The following is a 16,268-nucleotide window of genomic DNA, read 5'->3' as shown; positions in this document are numbered from 1 at the left end:
CACATTGATGTGGTTGTTTAATCTGTATCCTGGTAACGAGCTGATTCAGCCACAGTTTGATGGTAATGTGAAACACAAAACCACATTCTCTATCACAGCGGAATGACTCAAAGAGAAATGAGCGAGGGTGCAAAGCTGGCTTTCTTAAAGGTTACATCTAACCTGCATATTTTAAGGTAGTGCTCATGTTTTAAAGACACAATTTACTTTAGCTTAGCTCTTTAACCTAAATGTAGGATGTTTTTTTAATTTGTTTACATTTCACACAGCATCCCAGCTGTCTTCTGTAATTGGTGTACTTACATTCCCACTGGTAGGTAATAATGCCAATTAGCATTACAATCAATTTGCACAAATTGCACATTGTAATCCACAGCACTGGCAGGTCAACGTTTGTTACAGATAGCTGATATCAAGCACACAACTTTTGTCCATTAATTCTTCAGGTTGTGTCCTGCTGTTTCTGTTTTTACTGGGCACTGAGGACACTGCCTCTGCTGGATCAAACCCCGAGGCCTGCTCAGGCATACCCCTCTGCACCGACTGTGTCCTTGAACCCTCTTTTACTCCACTGTGGTTTCCATTTTGTGAAGTTTTGCAAATCTCCCCTATCTGTATGTTAGCTCCCGATTCATTGATTTCCTGCACTTCTTCATTTTCATCACACGGGTGACTTCTATGCACATTGGTGACTTCCTTACTTTTTTGTGGTTGGAGCATGATGCCACCCCACTCCTCAGTGGGGCGCTGCACCTCCGTGCATGCGCGGTCATTGTTAGTCACCCTGCGTGAGGTGCGGCACAGGGCCTTTCTGAAGCCTCTCTTGAAGTTGTCAGACAAAAATCCATACAGTATGGGGTTGGCACAGCTGTTCGCATAGGAAAGCACAACAACAAAAACATAGAGCCCCCTGAAGTCCCCAGGCAGAACCACAAGGAGGTTAAGGATGTTAAGAGCATAGAACGGTAACCAGCAGAAGACAAACACCACCACAACAACCACCACCATCCTGGTGATTTTACGCTCCGACTTTCTGCGCCTGGATGATGTGGCTTGTGCTCGTTTTCCAACACTTCGCACCTTTGAAGAGAAAGATCATTTGTAATGTCTGAAAGTACATTACAAGAAATGAAGCCACTCTAATAAATGTTTTTGCTTTTAATTCATCACCATGACGCAGGGAAGCATACAGAAATAACTGTTAAATAGGATTGAACTGAAAACATAAAACCAACATTCTGCATGATGAGACACAGCTATAGTTTGTTGTTTGTTACTCATCCAGTGAATATTAAACAGTATACAAGCAGCTGTAAAGCTATATACTGTATTATTAGTTGTTTTTCCTAAGAATAACCCTATCTCTGGCACAAAGTGCTTCTCTATTTTTCTTTGCTTTTGTACAAACACCCTTAAGCACCATTAGCAATATGAGTACCAGCGAACCGTCCAATTATAAAGCATATATAACACAAACTGCTTAAAAGGCACTGCTGCTATATTTGTTTGTGTGAGGATCGATGGAAAGTCCATTTATTTTTCCAACAGAAAATGTGACATGAATTCGGCCCATGTAATCATTTTCGATCACTTTATAAAAAAAAAAGAGAAGATTCACAACTAAAAGTATCTTGATTTAAAGTGGCCTCTAATCCTGTTAACATGCAAAACAATGCAATCGGAAAGCCTTAAATGTTGGCTACAATGAGTGGAGCTAGTGGTAGTGGGTTCATAACAATGGATGATGAAGTAATTTGCAGTGAGTGGACCAGTTAATTTAACAACCTGATCAGTCCTGAGAGATTTGCTAGAATCCATTGGATTTTTCCTTTCAATAGACATCAGTCCACAGATTGACAAAAAGGGACAGTTGGAGGTCTTAGGCATAAACTAAAACATAGTTTAGGTTGTTTACTTACATTTTTCACATTTCCAAACCTTTAATAAAAATGTTTACTGTAAATCTCATACCTTAATGACGATTAGCAGGTAGCACAAGCAGATGACCAGCAAGGGGCAGAAGAAGCCAACAGTGCATGTGTAGACGATGAAAGAAGTCTTCCACACTTCTGCTGGTTCAGGCCACACAATGCTGCAGTTCCCATCATCCTTCAGCACGTCTGCAAACACCACCACCGGTAGCACCACTACAAAGGACCCTGCCCAAACTGTGGCACTGATAGCCTTGGCCACAGGGGGGCGTCTCCACCACGAGGACCGGATTGGGTGCACCACAGCAAGGTATCGATCCACCGACATCACAGTCAGACAGAAGATGCTGGTAAACTGGTTGATGGCGTCCACTGTCATGACCACACGGCACATTAGAAAGCCGAAGGGCCACGAGAGAAGTGCGTTCTGCACAGCCAGGAAGGGCAAGCCTAGCATAAAAAGCTCATCTGCAATGGCTAGATTGAGGATGTAAATGTTTGTGACTGACTCATTCTTGGTGTAGTTGACAATGACGTGGATAACAAGGGTGTTTCCTACCAAGCCCACAACACATACTATGCCATAAATAAGAGGGATAAAGATTCCAGCTAAACCAGGGAAGGATCCAGGTTTACTTAAACTGCAGTTTTGACAAATGCTGTTATTTAAAGTGACATCTGTAGGGGTGATACTAAGATGTGGCTCAGAGGGAGTGGAGAGGAGTAGGAATTGGGTGTTGGGGGGGAATGAGTTGTAGCTCCATGTAGTTAATGGGGCTTCTTGAGGCAGCAGAGGAACCTGGGTAGCTTGGATGAGCTCCATGGTGGTGTTAAGTGATACGAGGCAACAGAAGTTTGTGATATCCCATCAGTGACCGGTCAGTAGCCCTACAAAGCAAAATTTAGAGTTGTAGTTAATTAAGCACATTATTCATTTATTTACTAAGTACCTGGATAATGGGAGGTAATGCAGAACCAACTGCTATTATAATGAATATAATTGACCATAAAAAAATCCAATATGCAACTAACTTTACTTCCTGGAAAAATAAACATTGAGACAAAGATAAAATGGCTGCACTTCATCATGTGGTCATCAACAGGCCAAAAGTTTGTGACAAGTTTGATCCAGCCTCAGCTCAGCCGGGTGGCCTTGACGAATACTAAACTACTAATCAACTTAACAACTTCCTTCACAACAAAAACAAGGCAGCACTGGAACAAAAACACAGCATGCTTAGTTCTATTAGATATGTTTATGAAGCCATTTGAGCTTCTTAATAACCACCATAGCACACACAGGCACACCCTCATCCCTCACAGCGATGGCTAGTAATTAGTGCTCAGTCAGGAACAAAATGTACTGACCTATGGAGAAAAAACAACAGGCGTATCCTTCACTATCTTGACCCAACTACATTAATGTAGATGATGGGAAAATAAACGGGAGAAGCTGTAGTAAAGAGGATATATAGTAGGCATTTAAAATCATATTTTGTTTTGTTTTAATATTGCATCAAACATAAATAAAAGAGGGAAAGTATGGCAGTTGATGGTTTGCTTTTTTCAGCATGAACAGCAGCTGTCCCCCACACTGTTCAAATATTGGAGCAAATGAATATTTCTCTCCAAATGTGAGAGCCAGGTAGAGGTCAGGGCCTCAATTTATTAATGCAAATGCCAGAGGATGGTACATACTGCACAGCTGTTCAATAGATACCACTACAACACCTATATACATATTTTATAGAGTTTACAACAGTAATTTAGTAAGCTTTAAAAAGCTAATGTCAATCAGGAAAGACTCAAATAAAAGAAAGGTTAATAGATTCAATCAATATTAATAAATGACAGGCACTGTCAAAATAAGGTTAAAAAAATATGTGGGATCTTTAGTGATTGGATCCTATTGAGACATCATTATTTTAAAGGGAGAGTATTTACTCTTAGCACCAGTTTGGATAAGCAGACAGGAGCACCAGCACGGAGGCCAAGCAATCAACTGCTGTGGGTGGGTCAGTAATAAGTGACTGCAATATTTAAAATATTATCAATGGTTCTGACAGCAGACTGAAACCGTTATCGCTCTCCTCAAAGCCACCAGACTCCGGTAAAAAAAAAACTAATTTAACCTTGTAAAATATGGCTGTTGCTGTTCTACTGTTGTGCGACTGCATTTTTTTTACTGCAAAGAAGGATTTTTGGCACACCACAAAAGAGGTTTTAGCCAAAGTCAAATTTCTCTAAAAGTATAACTGTATATAACAATTCTACTGCATACTGATTGTGTAAATAGCCAATAACTTTTTTCAGATTTGTTCTGGTTAAATTAAGCCCATTTTGTTTTTAATAAAATAATCAGAAGTTGCAGATAAATCAAATCATATAATGTAGCAGACCCGCTGTGTAGTCTGGAAAAGCTTTGCTTTTAACACAAGTTGTATTAGTACTAACACACCAAAGTCACTCTGTAACACACACACAAAACCCACTGACACTTGACTTCAGGGTTAAAATGCGTTCCTCAAAGTAGTCAGATGGCCTTAATGAAGCATTACAGCTCCAATAAATCAATAAGGAGAACAACAACAACATACAACATGTTCACATTTAATTGCCACTCTGTGACACACAGACATGTCTGTGTCTTGTCTTGTCCACATATAACGATGTACACATCAAGTTATAGAGTCGGTAATGTTTACAAAAGACTGTGTATCATACAAAAAGCTCAAGCTAAGTTATTTGCAATTACTAAAGCAGGCTGTGGATTTCTGTTGTTCATAAATCATAACAATAGCACCCTGAAGAATACCCTGTGCCAGCTGGTATAACCTGGAAAAAGAAAAAAAACACCCTGAATGGTTACATGAACACACAGAGGAGAGACACACTTCCCAACCTTCTCTTGATTGCACCCAGCAACAGCTTCCATCCTAATCTCTGATAAACACAATAAGAACAGACACAATCTCTCTTCCCAAAATGCACCACTTCTTTTGTCCACCATTGTATGGTCCGCTCTAAGAAGACACATCCTGGGAGATGTTGCTATGGTGATGTAGGGTCAAGGCAAGGTTTAAAAGGCCCTTGTCCGAAGCAAATCAAAGAGATAAACCAGAGTCTGAATGAACGCTGATTGGGGAGTCTTTGCATCCAAATACAAAAAGGCAGCAATGAGCATTGTATGAGGGGACAGCAGTGTGATATATATCTTTGTCTATGTAAAAAATCAGTCCTCTGTGGAAGCCATGGGGAGGTTCTGGGAAACGTTATGAAACCATTTTCATGCTGAGCCCCATTTAAATCCTAAAGTGGAGCAGATTCACAATACAAAATCATATAGTGACGCTGCTTTTGGTTAATCCTCCACAGTGCAGACATATAGAGGGAGTGAAGAAGAGTGACAGGGGATACCACTTCAGAAGGAGCAGTGATGTTTAATATTCAATCTAACGCATGCCTCCATATTGCAGAGGTTCTATCATGACAAGCAATCTGTCTAAACAGGATTATAGCCTTAAAGAGTTTTTTTTTTCCCCGTTCCCTCTCTGCCTCATTTCCAGGTGCAGCATGCCGCACAACTGTCAAACATTTGAATATCAAACATGCCTGAATGTAATGCTAAACTGGATGGAGGAAGTGAGACTGTAATTATCTGTGCTTTCAAAACCTTCTCGCTCTGTGCGAGCAAAAACAAATATTTGTGTTCTGCCTCTTTCAATCCTATTTAGGAAACACATAGAAAAATTAGACAACCCTGATTGAAAATGGGTGCAGTTTGAGTATTACATTTAGCCCATTTACTGGAGTGTTCTCCATGTCGAATCCAATGAGAGGAAGTGTTGCAGTAGCAGTGTGCACAGCTGCCTGCCTCAATGTTGCAATACATTTAAGGTTTAACAAGTTATGTCGCTGAATTAACGTTTCCTGCCTCAGAACAATAAAGCATAAATAATTTGGTTATTAACAGCAATAAGGCAATTCCACTGTATGTTAAGGGTAAAAACTGATGATTAGTGATAACTGGTATCAAACCTGTACTTCTTGTTATCCCCCCCTTCCAGCATAAACATGTCGATTTTGTTTTATATATCACAATTAAAACAAATTCAATAAGTACAAATGCAGTGCAGCATGAGGCAGGTATACATAAACATCCAACATACTCCTAACATTTCAAAATTATACACCCCAATATATACACTATAGAGGAAGCAGGGGTCTTCCTCAACCAAAGAAGGTAAGCTTCCATCTCCTGTTCTGTGGCCTTCCAGGAGCAGCTGGTTAGATAACCTAATTGCTTTAACTGGTGTCTGACAATGTAAGAGTTTGCTTTAGTAGCAGCTTTGTAGTTTTTATGTCAGAGCTCCATCTGATTGAACTATATGCAAAGTGCCTTAGTCACAGGCAGTACATGTGTCTCGCTCTTATAGCACAAACGGATAGATCCACAGCTACGCTTTTATTGCTTAGGGTTTATCTTTGCATTGTTGTAGCAAGTGTCACATTTGTTTGAAATGGAAGTTGCATAATGAGTTTTATGCAACACCAGTTTGTATGAAAAGAGGCAAAGAGGTTGATCCTACAGTATGCAGGATCCCTCTCTTCCTAAGTCAATCCCTCTGTGGCTCAGTCAGTCCTTTTCTGTCTCAGTCATTTCTTATTCCACCTAGACATGCTGAAAAAAAGGCTTCATGCTTAAAGTTTTGCTATTTTACCATAAACAATGTGCAAAAATTGCCTTTCACTGCGTAAATACCTGCCCCTGCTTGCAGTGCACTATTCTGTGCCTCTTGCCCAGATACACTGTAGCCTACACTATGTAGAGATTTACTGGTGATGTGGCAACTGTTTGAAACAAACTAATAGTAGTTACTTTGTGTCACTGTTGGAACTCCTTGGACCTGCTGTGAGCTTCAGCTGTCGTCCTTTCACAGGAGCAGAAACGCCAGATACTTTTCAGAGCCAACATCAACGCAGAATATTCCAAACTTAAACTGCTTCTTTTTTGTTGTTGTTGTACAGCACCTTGCTTGACATCAGTTCCCATGCAGCTACCTCTATATGGTTAAAGAAATGAAGAAATTACACCGTTTTGGCCACCATTTTCAAGCATTTAACCTGTCACCCTGCTGGCGGCGATTAGCCTCTTTCACAGATAAAAGTGCGTGCATGAAATGGCAGACGTGGCTTTGAACATTAGCTGATTTTTTTTTTCTGAAAGCTGCTGGTACTGTTATACTGACAGTATTGTTGACTCTGGGTGTGAGAGGTCTCTTGATGATTACATGGTTGAAACGGGGGTGAAGAGATGCTTCCTCCTCACTCAGAACTCTATTGATGCTTATGTAACACCTCATAATTGTTCACACAAAAAAAAAACAACCTGCTGATATGAATCAGAGGCCACAGGGTCACCATTAAAATGCCTGTCTGGGAAATAAATTCATGCTGATTGCTCAAAGAGCCACTCATTCCTGTTATGTTCAGTAAATGCAGATTAGGGCATTACTATGTTTGTTTTACACTGTCTAGTTTTTAAACACTCTTTGCAGCATATATATTTAAATAATATAACAAATGAGGGAACTGGCTGCCCACGGTTTAAATAGAAAATTATGTAGTTATGTGTCCTTCACAAAAACTAGTGTGCAGTTTCTCTTCCATTAAAAGTTTATTCCCTTAACTTTCTAGCATGCGGCTGCCATTAGTGCTCCTTTAACTCATTATTGATATTGCCTCACTTAACATGTTAACCACACACACGCAACAAGCACATTTGATACTGATGCTAGGCAAAAAAAATAACAAAAAGGTGGCATTACATATCAGTGTACACGTTTCCTGATATGTGACAATCTAGAAACAACATGAAACTTTTGTACTGTTCAGATATGGTTTGAGTGTGCTCCAGCTACATTAGTTTCATCAATGGCACTACTCATGTACATCTGCTGCAGTTTACCAGTACATACGTTTAAAAACTTTGATCGATATATATGAATATTGTGACTTTTTAAGGTGATATTTTTATAGTAGAGATGTACAAATCCAATATACAATAAAACAATACAACTTTAATCGTCCGATTCGATTTATTGGCTTAAACTATCATGTATATGGTCTCTTTCATCCAGCTCATACTCATTTCCAGGAGTTTAAATCTAGACACCTGGCCCCCTGAAACAGTCCTAAAGTCCTATATTATGTAAAATATCATGTAAATGTTTAGCTTAACTTGGAGGGCCACACTAGTGTGTAGGAATTGAATTGGATTGGAATCAGTATCAGATACTATACAGATACAGGCATCAGACATGAAAACCTGTTATCGGGCCATCCCTAATTTATAGTTTATTCAAAGACATTAAAATGAGTCTCATCCACACCAAAGTTATTCTGCCAGTAATATATTTACTTATACACGTAGAAAAATTGCCACAGTGCTTTTATGCTCCACCATTACTGTGTATATCCTGTTCATATAGTTTGTTTTGTTTCTTTCTTTAAGGATTTCACTTGAGAGGATGAAAGTATAGATGGGAGAGAGAAACACCATCAGCTAATTGGCTATCCATCAAGTCTTATTCCCTGGGGGGGGGGGGGGGGGGGGGGGGGTACTTCCTCTGCTGCTTTTCACTTACCAGATTTGCCGGGTTTAGACCCATACTGCCTGCATACTTTTCATCACAAAGAATGACAAGTGGTCACAGATTGGCCAGAGACTGATCAATACTCTGATCAATCATGCAGATCCACCCATGAAAAGGCAAACACGTTCACAGTACGCCTCTGACAGCTCATATATGTGCAGACACAAAGATAAACATACAGAGGGTGTCCACATGAACACATTTAGAATGAGAGGTTACAGGTTTAAGCCAAAAACATGCTGCACACACAGTGCACATAAACGTGCACTGCTCACAGTCCTGCTGAACACAATATTAGCAGTAATCACCTCGTCTTCCCACACTGTATGCAGTCCATACAAATTCATTCCAAATTGGACAAACAGAACAAACAGCTTTAAAAGCCAGACAGTGGAGGCTGAGCAATTAAATAAAAAGCTTCTGTTTCACTGTAAGAGGACGTTAATCTTTCTATTTCACTGCAGTCCATTAGGTAAAGGTAACAGGTGCAAACTAAAACTGAGGAAAGATTAGAACTAAAATAACAAATGGTGGTCGGTCTCTTATCAGGTGCAAAGAGAGCAGTTCCCTTTTTTCCACACCTCTCTTTGTCCTCTCTGCTCACTCCATCCTCTCAATGTGTCCTCTTACATCTTACTCCTCTCTCCTCTAACTCTCCTTTATTTGATTTTAACCACTTTAACCATTTAGTCCCTGCTTGACATGTGGTTCCTCAAAAGCAAGTTTGGACATAATCAGTCAACATTTTGAAGAGATTTTTTTTCCCAACTTAAAATGTTTATAAGGCAAAAGAAAGAAGGTTTGTTTCTTAATGATCTTGTGACCACTGCTCTACTTTTTCATCTTTAGTGCTCTCCTATTATATATTCAGTGTAATCCTGCCTTAAACTTAAACTTAACAGTCTGTCATTTTTTTTCCATAAAGCCACGTGTTCAGCGGACACTTTGCAATTGAAACAGCGCTCATCATTTTCATAAAGACAAAAAAGCTCTCACCATTATCGTCCGTCCGTCTTTTTTTCAGATGCGCAGCGCATGTTATCAGCTGAGGAGGAACGAGAGGAACTGCTGCGATCATCACACAGGTCTGACTGCGAGCCGAGAGCTGGGAGAGCAGCCTCCTCTAACACACACACACTCACACACACACACACAGTGTGAGCAACGTTTAAAGGGAGACTCACAGGTCACCCCTCCAAATGCATCACCTAAGTAGCTCCCCCCCCCCTATAGAAACATAAACAACAGAATACATCCAAACTGACCTTCCCACAATGTGTGAGGCTGCAATTATTCGTTTTCCAGCAACATATGAATAGATGGTGCGTTCGGCTTCCCAGCAGAACATGCTGTAGTGTGCATAGAACAAACCAGAGGTTTATTATTTGGTAAAAACAATAAAATGTAAATCTGTAGCCACGATAGCAGATAACCAAAGAGTGAACAAACATTAAAAATCTAGGCTAGACAAATATGCTGCAAGCATTTGTGCTGAGAGAACGAGACGTGGAGCATTTACTTTTAGCTGCATCACTGTCACACGAGCCAATGAAAGAACATAAAAGTTCATAAAAGGGAGGTGCAACAGCCAATTGTTTGTATTTACGATGCCCAGAAGTAAGTATGGTAATGCAACAACAATGTCCTTCAAATATCACACGAGTTTACAGTTGTTTGTGGGTGTTTTACATTAATAAAAAAACTGCTGACGTACACAACACAGTCACTAAGTACAGCTAAACAGCCCTGAAACATTTGCAAAGAAAGAAAGAAACTCTTGACTTATGACAGAACATGCTGCTGATGTGCTTTAGTTTGGATCACTTTACATTACATTTTCCTCATTAAATTGCACTTTGTCATTTTCACTATCTTCAAAGTCTGTGAAAGGGGCGGTTGAATAATAATTAAGATTTGCATGCATGTCCTTTAGTTGATAAACCTTCACCATGTGATTGGTGGATCTTGGCCAACAGGACAGTGTATGCAGAGCTTAAAGGGAGACCAAGACAGGGACCATTGAAAGCTGAAGAACGGCAATGGCTCGTCTGACGCTTCTTCTGTCGTTGCTGTTGGCCGGTGAGTATGAACTATGAAGCATATGCTGTACATGTCATATTATTTAAATTATAGTATTTTACAGTTATACATTTACATGAACATTTTTAAAAATGTCATCTTATGTTGTAGTCATCTGATTGTCTCTCTTGTCACTCTCTGTGTGTGTGTCAGCACGTTATCTTGACAAACACACAGTTGATCACACAGTGAAATCTGATATTTGTTTTTTTAAGTTAATATGACTTTTCACTGTGTGAAAAATATGCAAAAAAAAAGATAATGTCAGATAAGGACTGCTGTCTGTTAGGCTCCAACAACTGAACAGCGGTCATAATTTTTAAAAAAAGCTCAAAAAAGTTTTATATGAGCAGTGCATGCTACCAGCTGAGGAGGAATGAGAGAAACTGCTGCGATCCTCACACAGGTCTGACTGCAGGCTGAGAGAGCAGCCTCCTCTAACACACTTGGCACAAGAAATTGCAGATTCCTGTAACCAGTGCACATCCTGTGAGCAGAGTTTAAAAGGGGACTCACAGGTCACAAATGCATCACAAATGCATCACATTCAAGAAATAACCGTTCACTTGCTAAGTACCCCCTATAGAAACATAAACAGCAGAATACATCCAAACTGACCTTCACACAAGGTGTGAGGCTGCAATTATTAGTTTTCCGGCAACGTTTGAATAGGTGGTGCGTTGGGCTTCCCAGCAGAGCGTGCTGTAGTGTGAGTATAGAACAGAATAGAGGTTTATTGGTGTGAGGGATTTAACAGTGTGGGGGTAGAAGCTGTTGGTTCTGGATGCAACTCACAGTAGAGAACTCTGTCTTTCAGGTGTCACGGTGGGCACTGTGGTGGATCTGTATAAGAGAATTTATGGAGGTGAGCCGTGTAAGCGTCCCTTTCATGTCAGACTCAAAGGATCTAATACAACACACAAATCTACCTGTGGAGGCTCTCTGATCAGTGACAAGTGGATTCTGACGGCAGCTCACTGCTGGAAAGCAGGATGGTGAGAAACATGCTAGTGAACAATACATTTCATAATCAGAAGACCCAACATTAACACCATGATTTATCCCTTGTATTGGACCAGGACCATGGAGGCTATTTTAGATGATAATCAAGGTACAGGTCAAGGACAAACAGTGCAAATCACAAATCCACCTGTGATCTATACAGACGGTAAAGAGGCCCATGACATCATGCTGCTGAACATGTCTAATCCAACTTCCCTGACTCCTGTTGAACTACCCAACTGTTCAAAACGAATCAAGCCGTGAGTTATGTTTTCCCTTTTTTGCTAAGTCTGAGAGCTCATTTCCTACCTAAACTAGTCTATGACTATTTCCTTAAGCAAACCCTTCATTGTTTTTCAGAGGGGCTGAAGTTCAGGTAGCAGGTCATGGTCCTACAACTGCAGGCCCTAATAAGGAAAGACGTGAGATGATTTCATATTATGACCACATCATCTTTGTTTAGGGGGCTGCCTGTGATGCAGATACATATTTACATTTTGTTTTAATTTGAAGTTAAACATTAATTATATATATTTATACATGTAAAACAACAAAAAAGTACGACTTTCTTACTGACTCATCACATTTGTTTTATGACCCAGATAAAATTGTTTGCAGTAGGATAATCATGATAATGATTTTTTATTTATGCAGTAAAGAAATGCTGGTCTTCGTTCTCCTCTAGATTCTAATACATCAAGTGTTCTCCATTGTGGAAACTTCAGCATCATTGACTGCAACAGTCTTGTAAACACAACAATCTACAAAAAACGAAAGCATCAACATTTTATCTGTGGCAGCAGTTCTACAATGGACACATGTGGTGTGAGTTGGCACATCTTCTAACTTTACCGATTTAGAAGTTAAGTCTGTGACAACATAAAGCCAAATGTTCTTGAGCAAAACAAGCAATATTCCTGTTTCTTTGTAACAGGGAGACTCAGGTGGAGGAGTGCTGTACCAGGGACAGATTTACGGTGTGCATTCTTTCACTTGGAATCACACGCACACCTGTTCTGCACCAGTAGGGTTCATGGATGTCTGTGAATACATTGTGTGGATCCGCAACATAAGTAGTCCAACAAAAGCAGCATCATCACCTACCAGGAATAGCAAATGTTGCTCACTTATATAAATTAGAATGGAATATATTTGCCATTTATGTACCTTTATGGTCACCTTTAATAAAATGATGAAGCAGCATTCAATTGTTTTTGTTTTTCAGTCATAAAACAGTTTTTTTCAGTTTACTAATTCAGCAAATCACATTACAATGCAGTCCTTATGCAGGAAAAATATTGCCATTAAATGTTTCTGCAAAACACACATAGGCCTAACATATTCCATCATATTAACTTAAAAAAACAAATATCAGATTTCACTGTGTGTTTTAAAGAGCTCATAGGGTTTTGCATAAATACAATAAATGCAGACAGAACTAATGGATGGACTGCAGACTTGTTGCAATAATGACAGTTATGGGGATAATGGCAGATCCAGTATACAAGATTTTGTTGTTGTTGTTTTAGCTGAGGAATACAAAGGTTAGGTTTATTCATGGTGGGGACAGTGCAAATTAATAAAACACATGATATACGTGAGTTAAAAATGACAGAATTACTCAAATGGCTTCCTTTCATCTGTAGCTCTATTACTGGTAGACATCATTGTTTTTGTAGTTTGTACAGGGCTCATGATTGCCCCTTATACTAAACGGCTTCAGACAGACAGACTGATACATGAATGCACTGATGGATATGTCACAACGGAGCGAGTTCAGGAAGCAGGCAGACAGCTTTATATGACACAATTTATTACATTTATTATCACAAACATATCCAAATCAGGTTTTGTTCCTTTTTCATCATATCCCAGTGCCTTACAGAACAACACCCCTGAAGCTACACCAAAATAAAGGGCCTTTATGTGTAAGAGACCTGAGGTCTGGCTGCTTATGTAACGAATAAATAAGATAAGATAATCCTTTATTAGACCCTCACAGGAGAAATCTGCAGTGTTGCAGCAGGTAAGATAGAAGCACATATTGTAAGAAGAACAAATAGCAAAAATATAAAAATGGATAAATATAATGAATACAAGATGAATTCATTCTTAGTTACTGCACAGGAGGTAGTATAGTTTAATAGTTGACACTCCGTCATGCAGCCTGTTTCTAAAGGAGCTGCTCAGTGTTGCTCTGTGCTGTGCATGGGGTGAGAGGTGTTCTCCATCAGCCAGCATTCTCCAATCTTCCACCTCCTCCACAGGATCAAGTGGGCTCCCAAGGACAGAGCTGGCTTTCCTTATCAGGCTATTCAATCTCCTCCTGTCTGCTGCCGAGGTGCTGCTGCTCCAGCAGACCACTTCGTAGAAGATGGCAGATGCCACCACAGAGTCATAAAAGGTCAGCAGGAGTGGTCCCTGCACACCAAAGGACCTGAGTCTCCTCAGAAGGTGAAGTCTGCTTTGGCCCTTTTTTGTAAAGTGCAGGTGTGTTATCAGGCAGGAGTAGTTGTACCTACGGCAATCCACCACCAGCTCCTTGGCTCTACCCTGGTTGATCGGGAGACAGTTTCCTTGGCAGCGTTCTACAAAGTCGTGAATGAGTCCTCTGTACTCTCTGACATCCTCATCTGTGATGAGGACGACCACTACCATATTGTAGTTTACAGTAATGCTTACTGTTCTTACTCTTTAGTTTGGGTTAATATAAAAAAAATCTTTCTATGTGTTGCACCTTAAAGTGACATTGGTGCAGTTTAAAACTATATTTTGGTGAGAGCTGTTCTTGTCTTAAGTTATCAGATGTTTTATATGGAGGACACCGCAGACATGTTTAATTGGCTTTAGAGCTCAGTGAAACAACAATGCAATTCTGTGAGGAACACTGAATATAAGCCTAATCAGTAATTATAGTCACAAGAAAATGTTATTATTAGCACGATGCAGCTTGTCTACTGATGTAGTGGTCAGTGACAGTCATTTATCACTTATGTACATTACCCACCTTGCCTGCTCACCTGACAGACTCACTTTTCTCTGCTCTCCTGAAAGCAGACCTGGTGTATTCCACTGAGTACGAGCAGCCGCCGTTCTAATTCACACCTGCTGGGGTGTTATCTCTTTTTTCATGTGTCACAGTGGGCACAGTGGAGGATCTGCAGTGGAGGTCATGAGCATGAGCGTCACCGTCATGTCAGACTGAGACAAGTCGCTTGCTGCTGATGGATCCTCCAGCGTGTGTGGAGGTTCTTTGATCAGTGAGTAATGGATTCTGACTGCAGCTCAGAACATGAATCTGTTACCAGAACTGTTCGGACTTGCAGCATTTGTGTTCACTGTGTGATGTCGATCTTCCACCCACATGTAGGAACATGTTTGCAGAGTTTATAGTGTGTCCAACACAAGAGGTGCATATCACAGCAGTACCTGTGATGTATACTGACAAAGACAACACAACTCATGACATCATGCCAAAGCCTATAAAGCTGAAACATAGCAGCACTGGTTCTGGGCTACACCCCTGGGAAGGATATATGCTATGTGAGTTGATCTCAATAAAGTTTTGGCCACTTTAAGATACAGCAGTGAAAATGACTCACATGTCTCTCTCACAGGGTGACTCTGGTGGAGGAGTGGTGCACGACGACAAAATGTAAGGTGTCATTTCTTTTCTTAGTGATCCTTAGAATGTGTGTGGGAAACCAGCTTCATTCATGGACCTCTTGAATCCTGATTATACAGGCTACAACAATAACAATAGGCTTTTTCACAATAAATGTAGATTTTCAGCTCTCCAGTAATCACAGTGATATCTATGCAGTTTAGTGTTGGTGTATTTAGTTTCAAATAAAGTCCCCTATAATTACAAGTGAATTACGACTGTAATACAATGCAGACGTGCTTCCAAATTGGCAACTGTGCAGTGAACCTAACTATGCTTTAACAAGTTAACATATGTAAACAGGCAGCGCTGAGATTAACAGATTATTCTCCCTCAGTGATGACAGCTGTCTGCACTTTGTTGTACAATTGTGGATCCGTTAGTGTGATTTCACTCTGACTACATGTGTGACTGAACACATTAATGACTTGTGGGGTGAAGAGTGGTCCGATTCTAATCTGAGCTGTCAGCCCCGACGTGTCTGCAATCATCAAGTCAAGCATAATCTGATTTGAAAAGGCTGCCTGAAGACCAACAGCCTTTTTACTGGCTGTGAAGAGGCTTTTGGCAGGAAGGGAAAAAAGAAAGATTGATCTTTTATACTGGTGCAGAGGAGACACTCAGTACAGTATGGCATTTAGTTTAGTTTGCAGTTTGTGCTCTGATCGGCTGCGTGTTGTCTGTAGATTAAGATTTCTGTGAGTGCTCATTTTCCCCCTCTAGCTACTTTACTCTTTCTTTTGAGGTGTAAACAAGGTATGGAAGGTTGGTTCTCTTTAACCTGCTTATGTTTCAGCCTGTGCTCACTCATTCTTCCCTGAGATATTTATATTTTAACAGCGATGAGAAAAGGCTCCTCCACCAAAACACTATGATGATTGCCTTTGCATTTATCTCAGCTGTTATTGGTTCAATTGCAGATGTTTGGTAATGTAT

At 40.2% G+C, this 16,268-nt stretch overlaps 2 protein-coding genes across 2 annotated transcripts; one reads left to right on the top strand and one right to left on the bottom strand.

The window, feature by feature from the left end:
- Positions 1-396: 396 nt before the first annotated feature.
- On the bottom strand, positions 397-9,715 carry LOC114434333 (somatostatin receptor 3). The gene is made up of 3 exons (XM_028403470.1): positions 9,584-9,715; positions 1,972-2,819; positions 397-1,080 (listed from the first exon to the last, which is right to left on the bottom strand). Exons 2-3 carry the CDS (start codon positions 2,752-2,754, stop codon positions 397-399), a joined length of 1,467 nt encoding a protein of 488 aa, XP_028259271.1. The 5' UTR covers positions 2,755-2,819; positions 9,584-9,715.
- A 911-nt stretch (positions 9,716-10,626) lies between these two features.
- On the top strand, positions 10,627-12,803 carry LOC114453270 (chymotrypsin-like elastase family member 2B). Its single transcript, XM_028433121.1, has 6 exons — positions 10,627-10,666; positions 11,484-11,661; positions 11,746-11,777; positions 11,832-11,928; positions 12,029-12,044; positions 12,603-12,803. Exons 1-6 carry the CDS (start codon positions 10,627-10,629, stop codon positions 12,801-12,803), a joined length of 564 nt encoding a protein of 187 aa, XP_028288922.1.
- Positions 12,804-16,268: the final 3,465 nt, after the last annotated feature.

The sequence above is a fragment of the Parambassis ranga genome, chromosome 1, assembly GCF_900634625.1.
Source record: "Parambassis ranga chromosome 1, fParRan2.1, whole genome shotgun sequence".
Lineage (NCBI taxonomy): Eukaryota > Metazoa > Chordata > Actinopteri > Ambassidae > Parambassis > Parambassis ranga.
The sequence above is the reverse complement of the archived record's forward strand: the minus strand, read 5'-3'. Positions and strand labels throughout refer to the sequence as shown.